At 38.0% G+C, this 20,559-nt stretch overlaps 1 protein-coding gene across 4 annotated transcripts in view; it reads left to right on the top strand.

Annotated features, from left to right (window-relative positions):
• Positions 1 to 20,559, top strand: part of CCNJ (cyclin J) — a 35,404-nt gene continuing 14,845 nt past the window's right edge. The window contains exons 1-6 of one of the 4 annotated variants that reach the window (XM_019724766.3): positions 1 to 317; positions 839 to 948; positions 8,568 to 8,778; positions 15,758 to 16,057; positions 16,144 to 16,303; positions 16,895 to 19,839. In XM_019724766.3, the coding sequence (XP_019580325.1) occupies positions 880 to 948; positions 8,568 to 8,778; positions 15,758 to 16,057; positions 16,144 to 16,303; positions 16,895 to 17,306 (1,152 nt within the window). In that variant the 5' untranslated portion in view covers positions 1 to 317; positions 839 to 879 and the 3' untranslated portion in view covers positions 17,307 to 19,839. Of the gene's footprint in view, positions 318 to 838; positions 949 to 8,567; positions 8,779 to 15,757; positions 16,058 to 16,143; positions 16,304 to 16,894; positions 19,840 to 20,559 lie in introns of those variants that run through there. The other 3 variants (XR_012498477.2, XM_019724767.3, XM_019724765.3) reach the window with 3 other exon arrangements.

Genomic DNA, 20,559 nt, shown 5'->3' with positions numbered 1-20,559 from the left:
GCATGTACCCCCGCGCTGGCTTTGTACGCGGAGCCGCCTGCCGGTCCTTTAACAATGGGCGGCGCGAGCGCCCCGGTGCTGGGCCCGAGCTGAGGCCGGCGCTTCGCGGCCGACTGTCCGCAGCATGAGCGGGGCCGGCATCCCCCGCACGTCGGCGGGGCTGGGGCTGTGAGGGCCGCGGTTCCGGGTAAGGGAGGCAGCCGTGGGATCGCCAGGCCTGGGCGCCGGACACCGGACCCGCCCGGCCCGGCCTTTTGTTCGCCTTTCTGGGACCGCGCGATTCGGTGCGCTTCTCAGGACGAAGAGGAAGCGGCCTGGTGCGCGCTGGGCCCGGCGGGGCCGCGGGGAGGCTCCCGGGGAGGAGCGAGCGCCCGCCCGTCCGCAGCGGGAACTCGGGGCCGAACAGGCATTCGTCTCCGGGTCTCTCCTCGGGAGGTTTTCACCTAAGTGGGGCTGTGACTAGTGTCAAGTCTCTCCTCTCCTCAGGGCGGCGGGAGAATTCGAAGCTGGGACGCTGGGAGCCTGAAGCCGGTCTCCCACCTCCAGCTCTCCCGAGTATGCACCTGGGTCCGCGCGGTGGACACTCGGGCCCCAGTTGGTCCCCTTTTGCCCGGCACCCTCCGGCAGTGTACAAAATAAGCCAGTTCCTTCTGACTGGGGTAGCTCAGGCCTTCTGTCTGGCGTCAGGGAATTGGTTTGGATCGTCCGGATTGTAGGACGAGTCAGGTGAAGATGAACAGTCACCTAAGGTGGCCTGAGGTCACACCCCCTCAGGGTGGGGGTGCGAACGGTCGTGTGGAGGAGCTGGCAGTGACCGCGTCTGGGGTGTGTCTTACAGACTGAAGTTGCTGCGTCTGGCCAGGCGCGCCGCCCGGTCCCATGGAGCTGGAGGGGCAGTGGTGGCGAGGACAGCTGGCTGCCGATATTCATCAAGCGCTTCGGTACAAGGTAACCTTGATGCCCAGACCTTTCCATTTGGTGTCATGTACCAGTTAGAATCTCGGCCCCCAGGAAAGTCAGGTTCTTTAACCACCGGTTTCCAGACCAGAGAAGGCGAGTTTGCTTATTTGCTCAAGATTAATTAACTTCTTGACTTCTTTCCTGGAATGTATGAGAATAACCTGCAACTTCCGTAAGGAGGGGGGTGGGGCGTAGTTGGGAGGACGAAGGTGTGAAGGGACATTCTGATGTTCTTGTTTCCAGGTGGAACGTGGATTTGATACTGTATTTAAAAAGATATGTGCGCTGGCTTTTTATTGGACAGAGCAGCCTTGTTCTGTAGTTGCTATTGCATGCCACTGTCTCGTAGGTCACGTTGTAAATAAATCCCCCAGCCTTTCCACTTGCTGTGAGAGTTTGGACATATTACTTAATTTTCTGTTTCTCAATTTTCTCATGTGCTATGAATAATAATAGAATGTGCCTTATGCAATGATTGTGGAGATTACATGAGTTAATACTGTACATGTGCTTAGAACAGTGACTGGCATGTAGTAAGCACTAAGAAAATGATAACTGTTGTTATTCTGTACCCTTGAGGCCCCCAAATTTGGGGCTATTCAAAAAGCCTTAAGGTAGAAGGAGTTGGCTACTGCTTTCAGCTAATATCAAAGGCAGAAAGTAGACCTAGTATACTTAATAGATATTGGGGGAAATACACTTTTCTGGCATAGTGTATTGTTGCTCTGAAGTAACAATTTTACTCTGTATGTCTGTCTCAGCTAATGTGCCAGCTCTGCCTCTTTGATAACCAGAAGAGAGACCAGATCCAAAATTATCTCTATCTTGACTCAGTTTCATAATGGATAAAGAGAGCCGTTTGTTAGGTATAGAAAATTAGGAAGAAGCAAAACAGCTGACTCTTTAATAAAAAGAATGCTGACTGTTGGAGTTAAGAAATCCAGGGATGATAATGAACTAGTATCTTGATTTTTTTTTTAAACCAGGTTAAATATATTAGAAAATCTAATTCTGACTTAAATTGTTACAATTATAGCCTTTTCTACGGTTTGAGATTTCTAAATGCAGCTTATTAATTCTGACATTCAGTCTCTTGGACACACTAAATATATCTCAGTCTCCTAAAAGGTCATTTGTACCATAGAAAAGTCTCAACTGTGGAATGGTTCTCTGAAATGTTAAGTGTTGCAGGTTTTCCATCTTGAAAATTGTCCAGATACTTTTTGGAGGGCGGAGAGCAGATGTCTCTCAGTTTTAAATGTTCTTTTCTGTCAGCTCTTTATCTCTTTGGTATGTGATGAAATTACATATATATTTTTTAGTGACATGAAACTTAAAAGGTTTTTCTTGGTGATTTCCATGGTTTTTGATTCTTACATTTTATGTGTAATTTTAATCTTGATGATGACCTGAGTTCATTTTGTCAGTTGAGGTTCGAAGTAGATTTTTTTTCCCCCTGTAGATTTGTTGAATGCTTTTGTGTATTAGGTTCTGGGGAGGATCCAAGGAATAAGGCACAACTCTGTAACTACAGTTGCTTATAACTATCAGAGAACAAGATAGTGCAGACTCTGAAGGAATGCCATTGAAAGTTATCTTGGGCCATTTGTGGCATGCTACCCTGGGTTCTGGGTTGTCTTTTATCTTTAAGCATTTTGTAAGCCACATATCTTGTGATGTCACACAATGGCCACACTTTATAAAGAATTTGTTAATCAGTAAAACTTGAAGACGTGAAACTGGAGAGACAACTGTTTGTAGTACATTGAAGTCAAGGAAAGTTAAAATGAACTTTCCTCTTACAAAATACATCTTAATTCCAGGCTATTAATTAGATGATTTAGTTGGATAATGAATGCTTATTTATTTACCATATTTGAGTGTCTACAATGTACAAGGTGCTATGCTAGATATTAGAGTGAATGAAACGGATGCGATCCTTGCCTTTATGGAGTCCGTCTCATATAATTCAGAGAATCTAAACTTAGGTCTTTCATTGGACAGTTGCTATTCGGATACTATGGACGGTGTTCTGTGTTTAGATCCAAGGTTTGTGGAAGAATAATTGGTGTGACTAGCATTGTTTCTACTAGGGAAGAGTGAAAGTTACAACAAATGGAAATCCTCTTCAACCCCAAATGGCAACTATACTGTTTTTATAAAATACAGTTACCTTTCCCTTACACAGCCCTCCAAAAAAACCCTACAACGCAGCTCTCCTCTTATACCTTATGTCACCTCTTTTTCTTCTGATTGTTTTACTATATATACTAGTGTCTTAGGATGCTTGGGGGAGTATTTTCAGGATCTTTTATGACATATGGAAGCAATGCTAGCTTTGTGAGAAATGTTAAGAAAATAGCCCACAGAGTTGTACTTTCACTTGTGAGTATTCCTTCTACGTCTTTATTTCCATCCTGTCTGGACAGTTAGCACATTCTGGGAAGGGGATGGCACTGGGAGTGGTGAGCTAATGAAGACTTGAGACTGGAGATGGAGATAACAGTTGAGGTCTGACTGCGCTGTGGACCTGTGGGAGCCTGCGAGGCCAATGGGAACAAGAGTGTTCAGTTCTAGGGCATCAGGAATAGACATGAGGAAAAAATGGTAAGCTGAGAGATGCATAGGTCATTGTCTCGTGCATGTGTAATTGGACAAAGAGCTAAATCTGACAGCCTCCGGTAAGCATTTGTACTTTACCATTTAAAATGATAAGAAGAGAATGTATTGGACACATTGTTTAAAATCTCCTAGGAATGGCCCTAGGGGTTCTTTTTAAAAGTCCACCAGTTTTCACAGCTGTTTCCCATTGAGTCTTTAAGACCCTGTTCAGGCCTCTTTTGCAGAAAGCCTACTTACGGGCTTTGTTTTTTCCCAACAACCCATCCTCTGAGCTGGATTAGATCTCCCTCCTCAGTGTTCCTATAATGCCCTGTGATTACTATATTATATTCTAATAATTTCGGTGTTTTGGTTCACCTGCTACAGAGAGGCTTGAGTCTCTTATCTGTGGGGTTAGCACAGTGTCTGCTACATGGGAAATGCTCAATAAATGTCACCTGATGACCAGAAAGAAAGGTGAGGTTTGAAATTGTAACTCGTTTACACCATTGTGAAGATCTACAGAAATGGTAAACGAGAAAAGAAAACCCCTAGGGGCTGCATGGAAAATCAGCATATTCCTTTTATTTGGAGAAATTAATTTTTTTTCTTCAAAGTGTCAAGCCAGCTAAGCCAATGTTTTCTTTCCTCAATAGTATTTGTTTATGCTTTTCTCACTTATACAAAAATTAAAAACATAAAATGGCCCATTAATCTATGTCCCAAGTAACTACTATTAGAATTTTTTTAAATTTTAAATGATACATGCATATGGTTAAAAAAAAATTTCGGATAATGTAAAAATATTAAAATGAGTTTTCCCCAACCTTCACTATTTCCTGATCCCCTGAAGTTACCACCATTATGGTTTTTTTTCCTGAAAAGATACCCAATAAATTAGTATATCTGCAAATAAATTGTTTTTTGTTCTTAATACAAGAGGTCATAATATATAGTCAGTGTTTTGTACCTTCCTCCCACTCCAACATCACTTAGTTTATCAACTTTTCCCCCATCAGCACAAATAGGTCTGTTGCCTTTCAGTTTAATGTCCATAGTGAATCGATGTCCCATAGTTTATTTAATCAGTTCCCTGTTAATGGACGTCAGGCTTTTTTTTTTAATTACACTTTTTATTTTGAGATCATTGTAAATTCACATGCAGTTGTAAGAAATGATACCAAGATATTCCCTGTATCCTTCCTCCAATTTCCCCAGGGTAACATCTTGTAAAACTATAGTATGATTATCACAACCAAGATACTGATGTTGATATAGTCAAGATACAGACGTTTTCTGTCACCACTTGGATCTTTCTCCTGTTACCCCTTTATAGCCACACCCTCTTCCCTCCCACCCTCTCCCCCACCTTAACCCTCTTTAACCACTAATCTGTTCTTCATTTCTATAATTTTTTTCATGTCAAGAATGTTAATTATATCAATGGAATTATACTGTAGGTGACCTTTTGGGATTGGCTTTATTCACTCAGTGTAATTCTCTGGAAATCCATCCAGGTTGTTGGACATCAAGCTTTTATTCCATTATCTTGCTATTAAAAACAGTGCTGCAAAGGACCTCCTTATATATAAATTCCTAGGCCTAGTGTGCTAGTTTAAAGGATCTCTGCGTTTAAAAAAATTTCATATTACCTACTTGTCCTCCAAGAGGTTATATTGTAAACCTGACCAATAATATGTGGGAGTTGCTATTTCCACTCTTGATACCATAAACAAAAAAATAATAAAATGTAATCTGGTAAGTGAAAAACTGTATAATTCTTTAATTTTGAATGGGATAAGGCATCTTTTTATATGTTTTTGGCCATATTTTATTTTTTCTATGAACTGTCCATATTTGTTGCCTTTTTCTTTTGATTTGTAAGAGTTCTCTAAACAAAGAAATTAGCTCTTTATCCTGTCAGAAATATTTGGTAAATTCATCTGTTCTCCCTATTTAAAATGCCCTTGTTATCAAATAGATTCTTCTATCTAAGAAAAAGGAATGTCTTTCCTATGCAAGTCTTCTATATTCCTTCAAAATTTTAATGTTATCTTCATATAGTGTTGACACATATAGATTTATTTCTAGGTGTTTTAATTTTTATAGTTACTGTATATGGAATCTTCTCTTTTCTAACCAGCTCTTAGTATACAGGAAAGCTTTTTTTCCTTTAATATTAATTTTGTAAACAGCGTCCTTACTGAATTTTTACTGTTTCTCTTTATTTTTTCTGTTGCTTTTTGTTTTTTTATGTATATATGAATTCTACCATCGAAAAAATAATAACTTTTTAAATGAAAGTTATTGTTCCTTTTGATTGTTCCTTTCCAATAATTAAACCTTTTCTTTCCCTTTTCTATTTGGATTGGTTAGTATTCACATAATAATGTTAAATAGTATTGCAACGAAGGCACTAGAATTCTAATCCTTTATTGTTTCACCTCCAAATGAGATGCTGGCTTTTATACTTGAGATCTTTTTACCTCCCTTCCTTCATCAAAGAAATATACACCTGTTATTTTTCACCTTTGTCCAGATGCTATTTTGGCATCTATATGGATGATTGTGCACTTTTATTTGTAAATTTTTATTGTGATTTATATTAATAGATTTTCTACTATCAAACCATCCTTGCATTCCTGGGATGTAATACAATTGATGATGCATTCTTTGGATACACTACTAAATTATATTACTATCATATTTTATCTATGATTTTATATCTTTTTAAGTTATATTGATATGTAACTTCCTTTTTTGTTTATTGTTATAAAATGTGCATAACGTAAAATTTACCATTTAAGTCATTTGTTTTCCCCTATGCTGTACTTTACATCCCTGTGACTACTATTTTGTAACTACCAATTTGTACTTCTTAATCCCTTCACCTTTTTCACCCAGCCTCCCAACCCCCTCTCACCTGACAAACATCAGTTTGTTCCCTTTATCTACGAATCTGTTTCTGTTTTGTTTGTCTATTTTGTTCTTTAGATTCCACATATAAGTGAGATCATATGGTATTTTTCTCTCTCTGACTTATTTCACTTAGCATAATACCTCTAGGTCCATCCATGTTGTTGCAAATGATAAGATTGCATTCTTTTTTATGGCCAAGTAATATTCCATTGTATATACTTACCACATCTTTATCTAGTTATCTATTGGGCATTTTGGTTGCTTTCATATCTTGGCTATTGTATATAGTGCTGCAGTGAACATAGTGGTACATATATGCTTTCAAATTTTTAAGTGTACATTTCGGTGACATTAAATATATGATTCACATATTGTGCTACCATAACCACTATCTAGCTTTAGAATTTTTCATCTTCCCAAACTGAAACTTCATACGCATTAAACAATAACTCCCCATTCGCCCTGCCCTCCAACCCCTAGTAACCACAATTTTACTTTCTATCTCTATAACTTGGACCATTCTAAGTACCACCTACAAGTGGAATCATGTGATATTTGTCCTTTTGTGTCTGGCTTACTTCACTTGGCATTCTGTCTTTAAGGTTCATCCATGCTGTAGCATATGTCAGAAGTTCATTCCTTTTTAAGGATGAATAATAATTCATTGTATGTATATACCACATTTTGTTTATCCATTCATTCGTTGATGGACTTTTGGGTTGTTCATTTCCACCTTTTGGCTGTTGTGAATAATGCTTTTATGAACATGGATGTACAACTGTTTGAATCCCTACTTTTAATTCTTTTGGGTATATACCTAAAAGTGGAATTGATGGTTTATATGGTAATACTACATTTAATTTTGGGGGGAATTGCAGTTCTGTTATTCACAGTGGCTTCACAATTTTATATTCCCAATAATACACAAGAATTCCAGTTTTTCCACAACCTTGCCAGCATTTATTTTCTCTTTGCTGTTTTTTTGTTTTGTTTTAGCATACTTAATGGGCATGAAGTGGTATCTCATAATGGTTTTTTATTTGCATTTCCCTAATTATTAGTGACATTGAGCATCTGTATATGTGCTTATTGGCCATTTGTACATTTTTTTCAGAGAAAGGTTTCTTCAAGTCATTTGCTTATTTTTTAATTGATTTTTGTTGTTACTGAGTTGAGTTGTAGATATAAAAAAGTTCTTTATATAATCTGGGTATCGATCCCTTATCAGATAGATGTATGATTTGCAAATGTTTTCTCCCGTTCTGTAGGTTGCCTTTTCACTTTTGATAGTATTTTTTGATGCACAAAAGTTTTTAATGGCAATGAATTGTAATTTATCTTTTTTTTTTTAACCTGTGTTTTCGGGTCATGTCCATGTTACTTCCTTCTATTGTGATACCTGTTGCATTTATTATTGGTATTATGCTGATCTCATAAAATGGACTTAGAATCTTTTCACTTTTTCTATGCTCTGATATACTTTAATAGTATGGAAACTTTCTAATTTTTAAAAAACAAGTTCGTGTAATTCTGAGATTGAACAGTGATGATGGGAAAATTTTTAGGTGTATGAGAAGAAGATAGCAAAGGAGAAATCATAAAACTGCTGAAAGGGAAACATAATTAGAAGGTACTAGTGGATGAATACTAGTCTTTACCTTCCATATCCCTGCAAGTATTACATAGTATGTGACATTCTGGGAGCATGTCCACTTAGCTGTTATCTCATAACCAAAAGCTTTGAGCTTCTTGGAGGGGTATGTATGTGTGGTAATTTTTTCTGGAAACACCTGTAGAGAATATAGGATTCCTTTATTAAAAATTTTGTTTGAATACATCCATTTCATAGTGTAAGAAACACCTATAATTGGTCACGTCAGAGGTGGTTAAGAATAAGGAGAAAGTTTAGTTTAAATTTTAAATGCCATTTATTATTCTTCATCCCAACTTTTTCATTTTTGTTTCACTCGGGAAAAGTTTGCTAAAGGCACTTATAACACTAATATATTGAGGAAAAAAGTCATCTCTGCATTGTGGGAATACTTCTCCTGCAGGCTGTTAACTAAATGTCATTGCTCTCAATTTAGGAGCTGAAGTTGCCCTCCTACAAAGGCCAGTCCCCTCAACTAAGTCTCAGAAGGTATTTTGCTGACTTGATTGCCATTGTGAGCAATCGCTTCACACTCTGCCCTTCTGCCCGACATCTTGCTGTCTATTTGCTGGACCTGTTTATGGATCGATATGACATCTCCATCCAGCAGCTTCATTTAGTTGCACTTTCCTGTCTGCTTCTAGCAAGTAAGTATGAATCTGATCTACATAATTGGAATTTTCTATTGTTTATAATAAAGTAAATGTATGTAGAACTCACTAAAATACCACCAAATTCCATTCATACCAGTTTACTAGTATAGAAAATTTATGTTGAAAGCGCTCCTTGGCACAATGATTATTAACCACACATTAAAATGTGGCTCTAGAGCCTTTTAAAAATATATGTACCTAAGCTTTACATCCTGAATATTGTGATTTCAAATGGCTGGGCCACTCCAAATCTACTGACTCAGAACCTGTCATGGCGCCTGAGTGTTTTTTAACGTTGAAAGTTCCAAAGGTGATTTTGATGTACCTTTTCAATTGAGAACCATTGCCTTAAAGCAGTGGTTCTTGTCCCAGAGCAATTGTGCCCCACAGGGGATACTTGGCAATGTGTGGAGACGGTTTTGGTTGTCGTCACAACCTGGAAGGATGCTACTAACATCTAGTGAGTAGAGCGTGGGATCCTATTAATCATCTGCAGTGCACAGGACAGCCTCCCACACAAAGAATGATCGGACCTAAAATGTCACTGGAGCTGAGGTTGAGAAACTGTCTAAAAGGTACCATACTGTTGTATTGTTAGGATAGCGTCTACTGACTCCGTAGTGAGTTGGCTTGAAGAACTGAAGGTTCACATGCAGCTGCTACACACAAGACAGCTTTGCTTATGCTGTAGGCACAACTGTGTCGTAGGCTGCAAGGTGGGATCTGAGAGAACCGTACTCCTGACCCGTGCACAGTGTGCTGGTGGGCCTTTGGGGGCCTCTTTGTGTTAACATCTTTAACTCATTTCACTGTTTGTTAGTACCCCAACTGAAGAGAAAGAGGGTGAGCAAAGGAATTGAAATTGAGTTTTTCCTCTGTTAGTAATGTGAAAAGATTGTATTTGATATTGAAGTTGAATCCATTATGTATTTTTATATTATGTCATTACAATGGAAATTTAAGCCCCACTTCGAAGTAGTATGCAGAAATACCCTCTGCCTATACCTCTAACCCCTACTTGAAGATTTGGGATCCAATGTGGTTGCTCCTTAAAGGACATTTCCCTTACATCCTGCCACCAGAGGTCTTTCTAAAACCCCTTTGTGCTTCGGCCGCAAATAAACCTAAAACCAAATGCAGGCACGTGTGGTGTCTGTTCTGGTACTAACTTTGCTCAGATTTTCTTGTCCTACCCTTATTCTTCCTTTGATCTGATGACCTCAGCTACTTATTTTGTCTCCTTAAAGGTCTTTTTTGTAAGTTAGTTTACATCCTTTGTGGAGCAGGCTGAATATAAATAAATGCAGCCCCAGTGATGACTTCCCACTATCTGTGGAGGAGGGTAGAAACTCCTTAATGTAACGTTTAGAACCTTTCATCTGGACCCAGCCACCTTTCCAGTCTCATCTTCCAACCCTTTCCCCATATACCTTGAGCAAAATTCTTCCCAGAGTACTATTTCCTAAAAAAAAAAAAATCTACATTTCTCCTTTATTGTCCTCTAAGGTCCAGAGATCTCACCTGCTACCCCTCCACCCAGAAAGCCAGAGAAGTAATGTTTGTACATTTATATTTAACCTTTAATTAAGGTTTCATCTTCATAAGCAGTCATGTGTACAATTCTGTATGTTTTGTCACTGGCTATGAAGCCCTTTCTGGTTTATTAGTTTGCATAGGATTGGGAAAACTCATACTAGACACATCAGATGTATGAGTCCACAAATGGAATAGTTTCTTGTTATCCTACAGAATGTTAGTTTATTATGGAATAGGTTTATAGTAGAGAGACACTGGGAATCAGATATGCAAGTTAGGTTGTTTTTAAAACTTGGAATCATTGATGAAAACTAATTTTTTGCCTGCTGTGACCATCACTGCTATCTTTTACTACCGCCAAGCTCATCCTGCTGTATGCCTGCGATTCTTAAAGTGCCGTGGGAGCCAAATGGAAGACTCCTGTTGGTGGACTGTGAAATTCTGAATAATGCCGTCAGTTCACAGACTGACTGACATTTGTGACTACTTACTTACCAGTAAGCTTACTTACAGGTAACTTAGAAAATGAATTAGGGGGTTACTAAACGAGATGTTCATAAACAACCTGTTACCACCAGAGTTCACTAAAAACTGGAGCTGAATAGTGTAGTGAGGACTCTGGCCACCTGCGGCGCTTGGACCTGGTTCCAAGTTCCTGCAGGTCCTACAGTTTGGGAGAAAGGGTACTTTGTGTGCCATCTTAGCTTAGTTGGAATGAAGTTTTCAATGTTTTTTATTGTTAAATAATCTCTTACTGTTGGTTTAAGGTCGTGGTCAGTTTATTTTATTGAATATTATTTAATCTGTGTGGTAATATGTAGCTACTTTTTGCTTGTTTTCGAGGAGCTAGGCTTTAGGATTTGTGTTTGCTGTGGTTCAAATATGAATTGTTTATCAGCTATTACTGGAAGAGTCGGATACCGCCTCCCTTTGTCCTAGCAACACCCCCTGGCCCCTCTTTCCCTGAGAGAGAAGAATGCTTTTACATTGTTCCTTCTCCCCTGGAGAGGGAGAAAATGTGAGGTAGGTTTCCCCAGGGTCTCAGCCCCTCCCAAGTAGGCGTTGGTCAAAGAGTTCAAGCTGTCGGTTCTAAATGAGGAATCAAAGAAGCTGGCTCTTAGTAGATGGGTGCAGTCTCTCCTCACTCCAGTCTGTAACTTCACAACAGAAGTGCTGAGGATGCTTATAAACTGGTAGCCTGTTTTCAGTATCTGATGATTGTTTTAAATTTGTGGAGTTCATTCTAGTGTCTCTTACATTCTTATATTCTGTCTTCTTACATTTGGAAATCAATGGCAGCTCTCCAGTTAGTTACATAAACTTTATTCAAATAATGCTTCTCTCCTCACAGAATGATTGAATGCTATATGTCCCCCTCACCCAGCTGCTCCCTGCTTTGGAATGGGCAGCCTGTTGTATAAAAGTGAAGAACAGCTTACAGCTGACAGGACGGGGTGAAAGTTGGATTCCATTTATTAAATAGGTTGGGAGATTATTGGTAGTTTGGTGAAAGATGGAGCACAGCTTGTAAATTCCAGATACTAATGTGTATCCAGATCCCTGAGCGTCTACACTGTTAGAGGTAGGAAGAAAGGGCTCACAGATGATCTAATTGGAGGGAGGTGTGTAGTATTGTAGAGCAGGGATTATAGTGATGCATTGCCTAGGTTTGAATCTCTTGCCAGCAATATGAATTTCAACAACCCTTGAGTCTCAGGTTACTTCTCTATAAAATGAAAATAAAGACACCTCTCTTAGAAACTTGTTGTAAGGATCCAGTGGGGTGATATATTTAAAAGCAGGTAGGAAATTGAAACATAAACGTTAGCATCACAATGAATAATTCTTCCATAAACTGTTCTATAATCTTTAGTCTAGGTCTCTAGCCCTAGGGTTCTGGGTCATTCTTGAAAAGACTGATTTATCCTGGGAAATTCTCAAATTCCAGCTCTTTAACATGTATACCCTGGCTTCCCTTGGCTTCTGTGATCATCACTGAACTGTGAAGAGCATGGAAGCAGTCTTGGAGATGAGGCATTTGATAATTTGCATAAAGTCTTGGGTAGCTAAGAAATGATCTTGGAGTCAAGATGAAGCCAAAATGCGATTATAGACTTTTAGTAGTAAAAATTTGTGACAACTGCTTGTTTCTCCTTGCTTACCAATACTGGGTTGACAAAGCTTTTTACTTTACTAACTGATAGGTGAAAAATTGTTATCTCACAGTTGATTTACATCTCACTTTTTAATGAGAATAGAACTTTCTTTTTTTCCCCCCTATGAATTGCCTCTTCCTCTTCCTTATCCATTGTTCTATTAGACTGATAGTCTTACAAATCTGTGAGAATTCTTAGTATGTTGCGGATGACTTTCTTCCTACTTCGTAATAAAAGATGTAGGTGGGCAGAGCTTATGGTGACATCTGATCCTTGCCTTAGTACCACATGCCTGCCATTCACTACTGGCTTTGAAAATTTGCTGGTTTCCAGGGCTGGTTTGAACATTTCCTATAAAGGAAAGACAACCTAATGTTTTGTTTCTGTGGCCTCTCATTCTTTATTTTCTGGGAAGCAGATGTGAATTTCCTGTGCCCTTATTTCCTGTTTGGGGCCTTTATCAATATAATCACATGGCTTCTGGTATTTCCTTTCAATTGAAGAAACTGAGCTTGTGATCTGTATGTGGTATTGTGGGTAAGTTGATTTAAAATACCCACACACATAGCATTCAGCACAACAAAAACTATGGCTATGAATGCAGGTATTCATTGATGCTATCACACATTTTGAAATTCTTTAATATCCATGTATCTGAGTATTTATGTCCCTATATATAATGAAAAGATTCCAAGAAACTTAAACCTGAATTAAAATCCCAAATATGATTATTTATGCAGTTTATATTTAATGTTGTGAATCAAGAAGCAAAGGCTTTCCAACTTGTAGTAGCCAAGTACTTTATAAATATAGAAACCCCATAGATGCTTAATAATATACAAGTCTGTCTTTCTAGTAGTTGTTGTCCCTAAATAACCCCGTTTAATACTTTGGTGTAGCAGTACAGATTGGGGACTTCAAACATAAGTGTTTCTTTTGGCTTCTATTTTTAGTTTGGCTCAACTTATTTGACCTTAGATGAATTGGCAAACTTGGTTTCTTAAGCTTGAAATTGGTCATGCACAATTTTGTTTTCATGTTGAAAGTTTCAAGGAGATAATATGAAACATTCTTGATCCTTGAATTAAACAGTGAATTGTGATGTATTAATTTCTTCTGGGGAACTTCAAGCATGATATAAATAAACTCATTAATTTTTACCATATTCCTTTGAAGTATATTGCCAGTGTTGCTGCTACACAAATGGCAGGGCACTTTGAAAGCTTTAATGACTCATCCAGAGGTACTGAACTAAATTCCTAGGTCATTCTCCTTCTGAAGAATTCCACTCTGCTATACTGAGAGCTGTGTGTTCCTTTACTATATCTTTATGTAGTGATGATGCTAGATGACTATGCATAAAGACCACTTTAGTGCTTTGAGCTGTACTAAGTATATGCTATTGGCAAAACTTGTGAAGTTCACCTTTATGTGATTTAAATTGAAAGTCTGAATTATACAAGTTTTTTGGATCAACTCCTACCTGCTGCAATATTTAGTTAAAAGTGGTTTCAATCTCAAGAAATTCAAAATTTTGGGTGCAGAAGAGAAATTATATGCTTCTTTGGGCTTTCTCCTTCAAGTTATTGTCTTACAATCTCCTGGCATAGGAGACAAAACTTTCTAGCCCAATTTCCCCTTCCTAAGCAAAGACCAAGGTAGTCAGCAACGCTTTTTCCCCAGCCCTAAGGAGGCCGACTTGAACAAACCCCACCGGCTCCAATACGCTCAGCATCTGGGCTGAGTGACCCTGTCCACTACCGTTTGTTGTAGCAGCTTCAATGTGTAACGTAAACCCATCTCTTCTGGAAGAGAAACTGCACAGGGAAACTCATCTGGTTTCTACTGCTTTGGCAATCATTCTGGCTCTTCGAAAAATGTTTTTAAATGGATAAAATACAATTATAAGGTTTCCAAGGAAAACAAATATATTGAAATAGTTATCAAAATAGTAGAACAAGAAATTTTATATAGTAATATGTAACATTCTAACAACTATCATTTTGAACAAGTGTAAGTATAAAAGCTATTGTGAAGAATCCATAATTGCATTAAGGTCACAGTGGCTTAATGCATTAAGATTTTAAACCTTAATGTAAAATAGAATGTAATACTAGGATGGTAGAAGGCTTTAGTTATAATTTCCTTTCTTCTGTGGACCACTATGGAACAAAGACCCAAAGAGACTTGAAGACAACTCTTTGATTCTATTGCTGCATCTGGAAAATCATAATAGTACTTGATAGTTTGAATGAATTTTCTCCAGCCATGAGTTCTAGAAATACCTAAAATGAAAGAAATGTGTATGTGTGTGTGTGTACATACATACACATGCATATACACGTACATACACATACATAGTTACATATATGTATGTGTGTGTATATGTATATATGTATATATGTATATATATATATATATATATATATATATATATATATGTCTTTAGAAATTAAAGTGTAAGATAGTACGTAATCTATAGAAAAGTTATTCTGAGGGTGGAGAAGAAATCTTGTTCCTCATCTTGTGCATGCGGATGAGTATTTCCTGGAAAGAAGTGAATGCCTAAAATAATGAACTTCTGTTATCAGATTGTCTTTACTCCTATTCTCCTTTGAGTAATGGGACATAAAAGTGCATGTAAAGTATTCCCCACCTCTCCTTTTTTGGAACATACATAGCTAGGTTTTTGTTTGAATTCAGAAGAAAAGGGATAATAGATTTTTCTGTGGAATGAGAATGCTTGTGATACATATTCACCCAGTTTTTTTCCCCCAAGCTTCTCTCTCTGTAATTGAGATTGTGTTGAAAATATGCCGAGATGAAACACTTAAAGCTTGGTTATTTTTGATTTCAGATAACTCTGTGACATTAAATTCTGTAAGCTTTCTTCTATTTGAAAATAATTCTCTTCCACCAACCACCAGCTGTCCCCACAAAGAAATTTCCTCAAAATATTCAGCTGATGAGATTTGAGAGTTATTTTTTCATTGGCATATGTGACTTTTGTTGTTACACAATAGGATATAGATCAAAATATCTACATGTTTCATTTTGTTTAGGAGAGGGTGAAGGGTGAAGGGTGGAGGCACTTGGAGAGAAAACGTGCAAATATGAGAACCACAGAGTTCAGGCACAATCATATCTGCCCAAGGTAGGGGAAAGAATGTCTTTGGATCTAAATCTTTGCAGTAAGACAGCAAATCCCATTTAAGTGACTAGACCTATAATGATCTCTTGCCTAACATTTTTTCTCATTTTTTTTTCTGTTTTCTTAAAAGGTAAATTTGAAGAAAAAGAAGATAGTGTGCCTAAGCTAGAGCAGCTCAACAGCCTGGGTTGTATGACTAATATGAATCTAGTATTAACAAAACAAAATTTGCTACATATGGAACTATTATTATTAGAAACCTTTCAGTGGAACCTCTGCCTTCCAACAGCTGCCCATTTCATCGAGTATTATCTCTCTGAAGCAGTACACGAAACAGATCTTCATGATGGCTGGCCAATGATTTGCTTGGAAAAAACTAAACTCTACATGGCCAAGTATGCAGATTACTTCCTGGAAGTATCTTTGCAAGGTGAGTCATTATGCAGCCAGTGAGTGACTTGTGAGCTTGTGACTTGTGAATTCTGTTGCTTAAGTTCATTTTTGATGTCTCCACAGATTATGCCTTTCTAAATTATGCACCTTCTTTAGTAGCTGCTGCATGTGTGGCTTCTTCAAGGATTATCCTTCGTCTTTCTCCAACATGGCCTGCAAGACTGCATCGTCTTACTGCTTACTCCTGGGATTTCCTAGTACAGTGCATTGAACGGTTATTGATGTAAGCCTCTTTGTTCTTGTGTTTGTGATTTCTCATTAATATTTTTCTTCATGTCTCAGGGGCCCTAGAAGCAACTTCTCAAAAGCACAGGGTATTTGCTCTGACAGCTACTGGCTGCCATGGTCAAACCACTGTAAGAGCAGTAATCAGTAGAAGGGGAGTCCCTTTTGGCTGTTAATCCAGGTAGAAGTTGTCATTGCTCGTGTGATTCTGAGTACATGATAAGGAAAGGAGCTGCTCTTGTGTGAATCCAGGATCAGGTCAGGCAAATCTTGCCTCGTTCTTCATTTCCACATCTTTGAATTGTTGGGCCCCAAGATGTACACAAAGTAGCAGCCACATTTAAGTGCTTATTGTGGACATACCTCCAAGCTGGACATAGCCCTTAACACTACCAGCAGCCAGTTTCCTAGGTTTGTACCAAGGGAAGGAGCTTTTAGAAGGATAAGAGTGAGATCTCACTGTTGTTGAAATGATGGGGCAGTGGGGCACTCCATGAAGTCAGCTATTGAGGAGTTGGGGGTAGTACATGACATTCTCACAAATTCTGCTCAAGTAACATTATTAGTTTCCTTTCTCTCCATGTTGCAGTGCTCACGATAATGATGTAAAAGAAGCAAACAAACAAAGAGGACAGGCAGGACCTCAGCCCGCACAGCTAAGTGTGTTCCAGACAGCTTCCCAACCCTCTCGGCCAGTTCACTTTCAGCAGCCTCAGTATCTCCATCAGACGCATCAGACCTCACTGCAGTATCACCATCCAGTGTCTGAACAACCAAGCTGTCAGCAGGTGGTATCTACTACGCACACCTCGTCTTACACATTACACACATGTCCTGCTGGCTTCCAAACTAGTGTTCAGGGCCTTGGGCACGTGCAGACTGGTGTTGCAATGTCACTGGCAATACCAGTAGAAGTTAAGCCCTGTCTAAATGTTTCGTATAACCGGAGTTATCAGATCAATGAACATTACCCTTGCATTACTCCATGCTTTGAAAGGTGATTTTATGCAAAGGTAACACCTGATCCAGACTGTTCTGTGACTTGAAGCTCTGGGGCAAGCTTTTCGTAAACTTCTCTAAAGGGACTCACATTGCATCAGAATGCTTCAGATACCAGCGGCAGGAGGATGGAATATGCCTTTTCATGCACCATGAATACCTGGGAGGACTAAGCAAACACTGCAAACACTTTAAAAGTATGTATATTGAATTCTGTTAAATCCCTATATGACAAAAGTTTCAAGCCCCTGCTGATGGTCCAAATATTTCAAAAATATTCAATACAGCAGAAAATTTGGACAGACTCTTAATTCGCTGTTTAGAGATTTGACCTGTGGTGAGCTCTGGGCCTAATGTTGACTTATATGTCAGAGATTAATGTTTGTCTGTGGACTTGCCAAACAGTCTTTTTATGAAGGAAAATTACAGTATTAATTTTTGAAGAGGTCCTTTTTTTTAATTCTGCAGTTTTGAGTTATATTTTTGATCTACAAATGAATTTTTTGAGTAAATTTAAACTCATGAATTGCTGTGCTATACCAGATCTGTGCAGTAAAAAAAATTTTTTAGGTGATTCTATATAACTTCCTATCACACATAGTATAGGTGTCTGGATTTATGTACTAAAATTAAGGGTGGAGTAGATCTCTTATCTTAAAATCATGGTCATAAATTGTTGTTGTTTTTTCCCTAAGTGATCAACCTCAAATCTTTAGAATTAAAACATTTAACTCAGGGAATTTGTACTACTTGGAAACACTTAACTGTAATGCAACATGTTTTGGGAATGTTATAGTATGAACTACCTTTATAACGTAGATTAAAATACTCCTTCTAGGATGTGTTTTCAAATGAGAACATAATCGTAGTTTAGAACGAATGAAATGGTTTCTATCATTCATAATACATGTATAGGTTTTGCATTTCTCAGTGCAATCAATGATTTATACTCAGATTTCATTTTACTCTAAAAAAGTTTTTTCAAGGGAAGGCATAACTGTAAAATGTCAATACTGGAATAAAGTCCTGTAGGTTTATTTTTAAGTGGAATGTGGCCAGGGTAGTTCTCAGGTTGTGCTATAGCAGCACTTTGTTATGTGGAAGACAGATTTTATAAGCACCCTTTGAATCCAGCTAGTCAGTACTGAATACTAAATTTCAGTCGCCATTTTCATCAGATTGGCCCCAGAACTGCCCTCGGACATTTCACTGTACTGGTAATGAGTGAAAACAGCAATAATAAGTCGTTACAACTAGGGCAATTTGGGGGTAGATTTTGGAGGGAGTAAACTTAAAAAGGAAAATGAAAAAAAATCGTAATAACTGAAACTGTATACATTGTGCTCTTAACTGTGGGAGAAGAGAGATTTGGTGAAGGGAAGCTTTCTGATTTAAAAATTAGTAAGGTGTGTCTTTTTGTTTGTGATTTTTAAAGATAGCACTTGAATAGAAGGGAAACTGCATGGCAGGTATGTGACTGCCATAATATGCATTGAAGACAAACTTACTATTATAAAGTTGTTGTGGGTATGCAGCAGGAGTCTCAGTAATCAAGCCAAATGGCTTCTGTTAGGAAGGGAAGGGACTCAATACAATAATAAACCGATCCAGATGGCTCCAGTGGATAAATGTGGGTGGGTGGCTTCTGCCAGCGTGAATTCTTAGAGAATGTCTTTTCCTTGAAAGAAAGGTAACTTTTATAATTAGAATACATAGGGCATGATGTGGATTTATTAGTCTGGTAGATAAAAACAAAAAACCACTCAGGTAAGAACACTCACTCATGGCGATTTTCAAGCATGAAAATTGTTTTCTGAAAGTTATCATCACTTTTCCTCTTTATAGAAGGCTGCTAATTGGATTTTGTAGTTCTTACCTCAAGAGAACTTGAATTATTTGAGGAAAAGTGGGTTCAAAAGAGAATACATCTTTCACATTCACGTTCAGAACCCAGCAACCTGGAGTCCAATTTTCAGTATTTTAACTACCTCATTAATACTATGAATGTAAGATATTGGGATAGAGATCCCAACTTGAAACAACAACTGGTGCCTATGGTAATTTAATGTCTTGTCAAATGCTTTTATTGATTGGTTTAAATGTCATTCTTATAATAGAAGAATATGCCTTTTTAAAAACCTTATAATAACACTTTCCCAGTTTATATTTAAAAAAGCTAAAGAACACTGGATTTTTTGGGGGGTAGAATAAAATAATTAATTGGTTACTATTGCTGCATACCCAGGGTGGGGTGGGATGGGGTGGTTGGAGACCAGAACTATTTTTAAAACATTAGGTTTCAGTATAACTACAACTCACGACTGCTAGCTTTGGGTGATGTGGGTGGGGGGAGTTATGTGGGTTTTGTTTTGTTTAATTTATTGATTAGTCTTTAAAGTAGATCTTTTTTTTTTGTTTTTTTGTTTTTTTTTTGAGATTACTGGACCATCATTAAATGTGTACTGTGAAGAGATTAATGATATGTATAAAGGGCTTTACCAAAGTCCACTAAATAAACACTACTCAAGTACAGACTGCAAACCAAAATGTATCTGTTATAACATTAATTGCAAATGGCAAGTATGGTGCTAAAGTCTACACCAATGGAATTAGATGAGTGCTATGCACTTAATTTTAAAATAAAACTAGTTTTCAGTAAAATGGTTTTGGTGTTTTGTTTTAAGTATAAATTTGATGTATACTCACAGCTTCATTGAACTTGGGATCTTATTTACTAAGAGCCCTCCAGACATAGAATGTTACTGCAGCGGTGAGAAACATTTGTCCGTTCATTACGTTGTCTATACTGAGCATCAAAGCCCACAAAAATATATTGGGCACAGCTTTGGGCCTTTTGAGCTTAAAATCCGTGCTTAAAATCAGTTGTTAGTACATTAGCAATTACAGTTTATAATTTATTAAGCAATGCAAGCTTCAGAAATTTTGAAGTCTGGTCTCAAGGAAAAGTAGGGACACAAGGTGGTCAAGGGTGTGAGAAGGAACAAGGTCAACAGTGAGTGATGATGGTCTGTTCACCTAAGTATAAATGTTATTTGCTACTTAATTTAACTTAAAACTTAAAAGTAGATAGAATTTGTTTCAAACAATAAAATTTTAAGAGTTGTACATGTGAATTAGGAATTCACACTCCTGAAAAAGCATTTTTTAAATTAGTCCTGTGTATTGTCAGCTTCTCTGGCACAGTGGGAGGGTTTAACAAGATTGAAGAGAGTGGGTTAGTATACAGTGTTGTTT

Source organism: Rhinolophus sinicus, chromosome 15 (assembly GCF_057876585.1).
Source record: "Rhinolophus sinicus isolate RSI-liver-muscle chromosome 15, RSI-T2T, whole genome shotgun sequence".
Taxonomy (NCBI): domain Eukaryota; kingdom Metazoa; phylum Chordata; class Mammalia; order Chiroptera; family Rhinolophidae; genus Rhinolophus; species Rhinolophus sinicus.
This window is presented reverse-complemented; position numbering and strand designations above follow the sequence as displayed.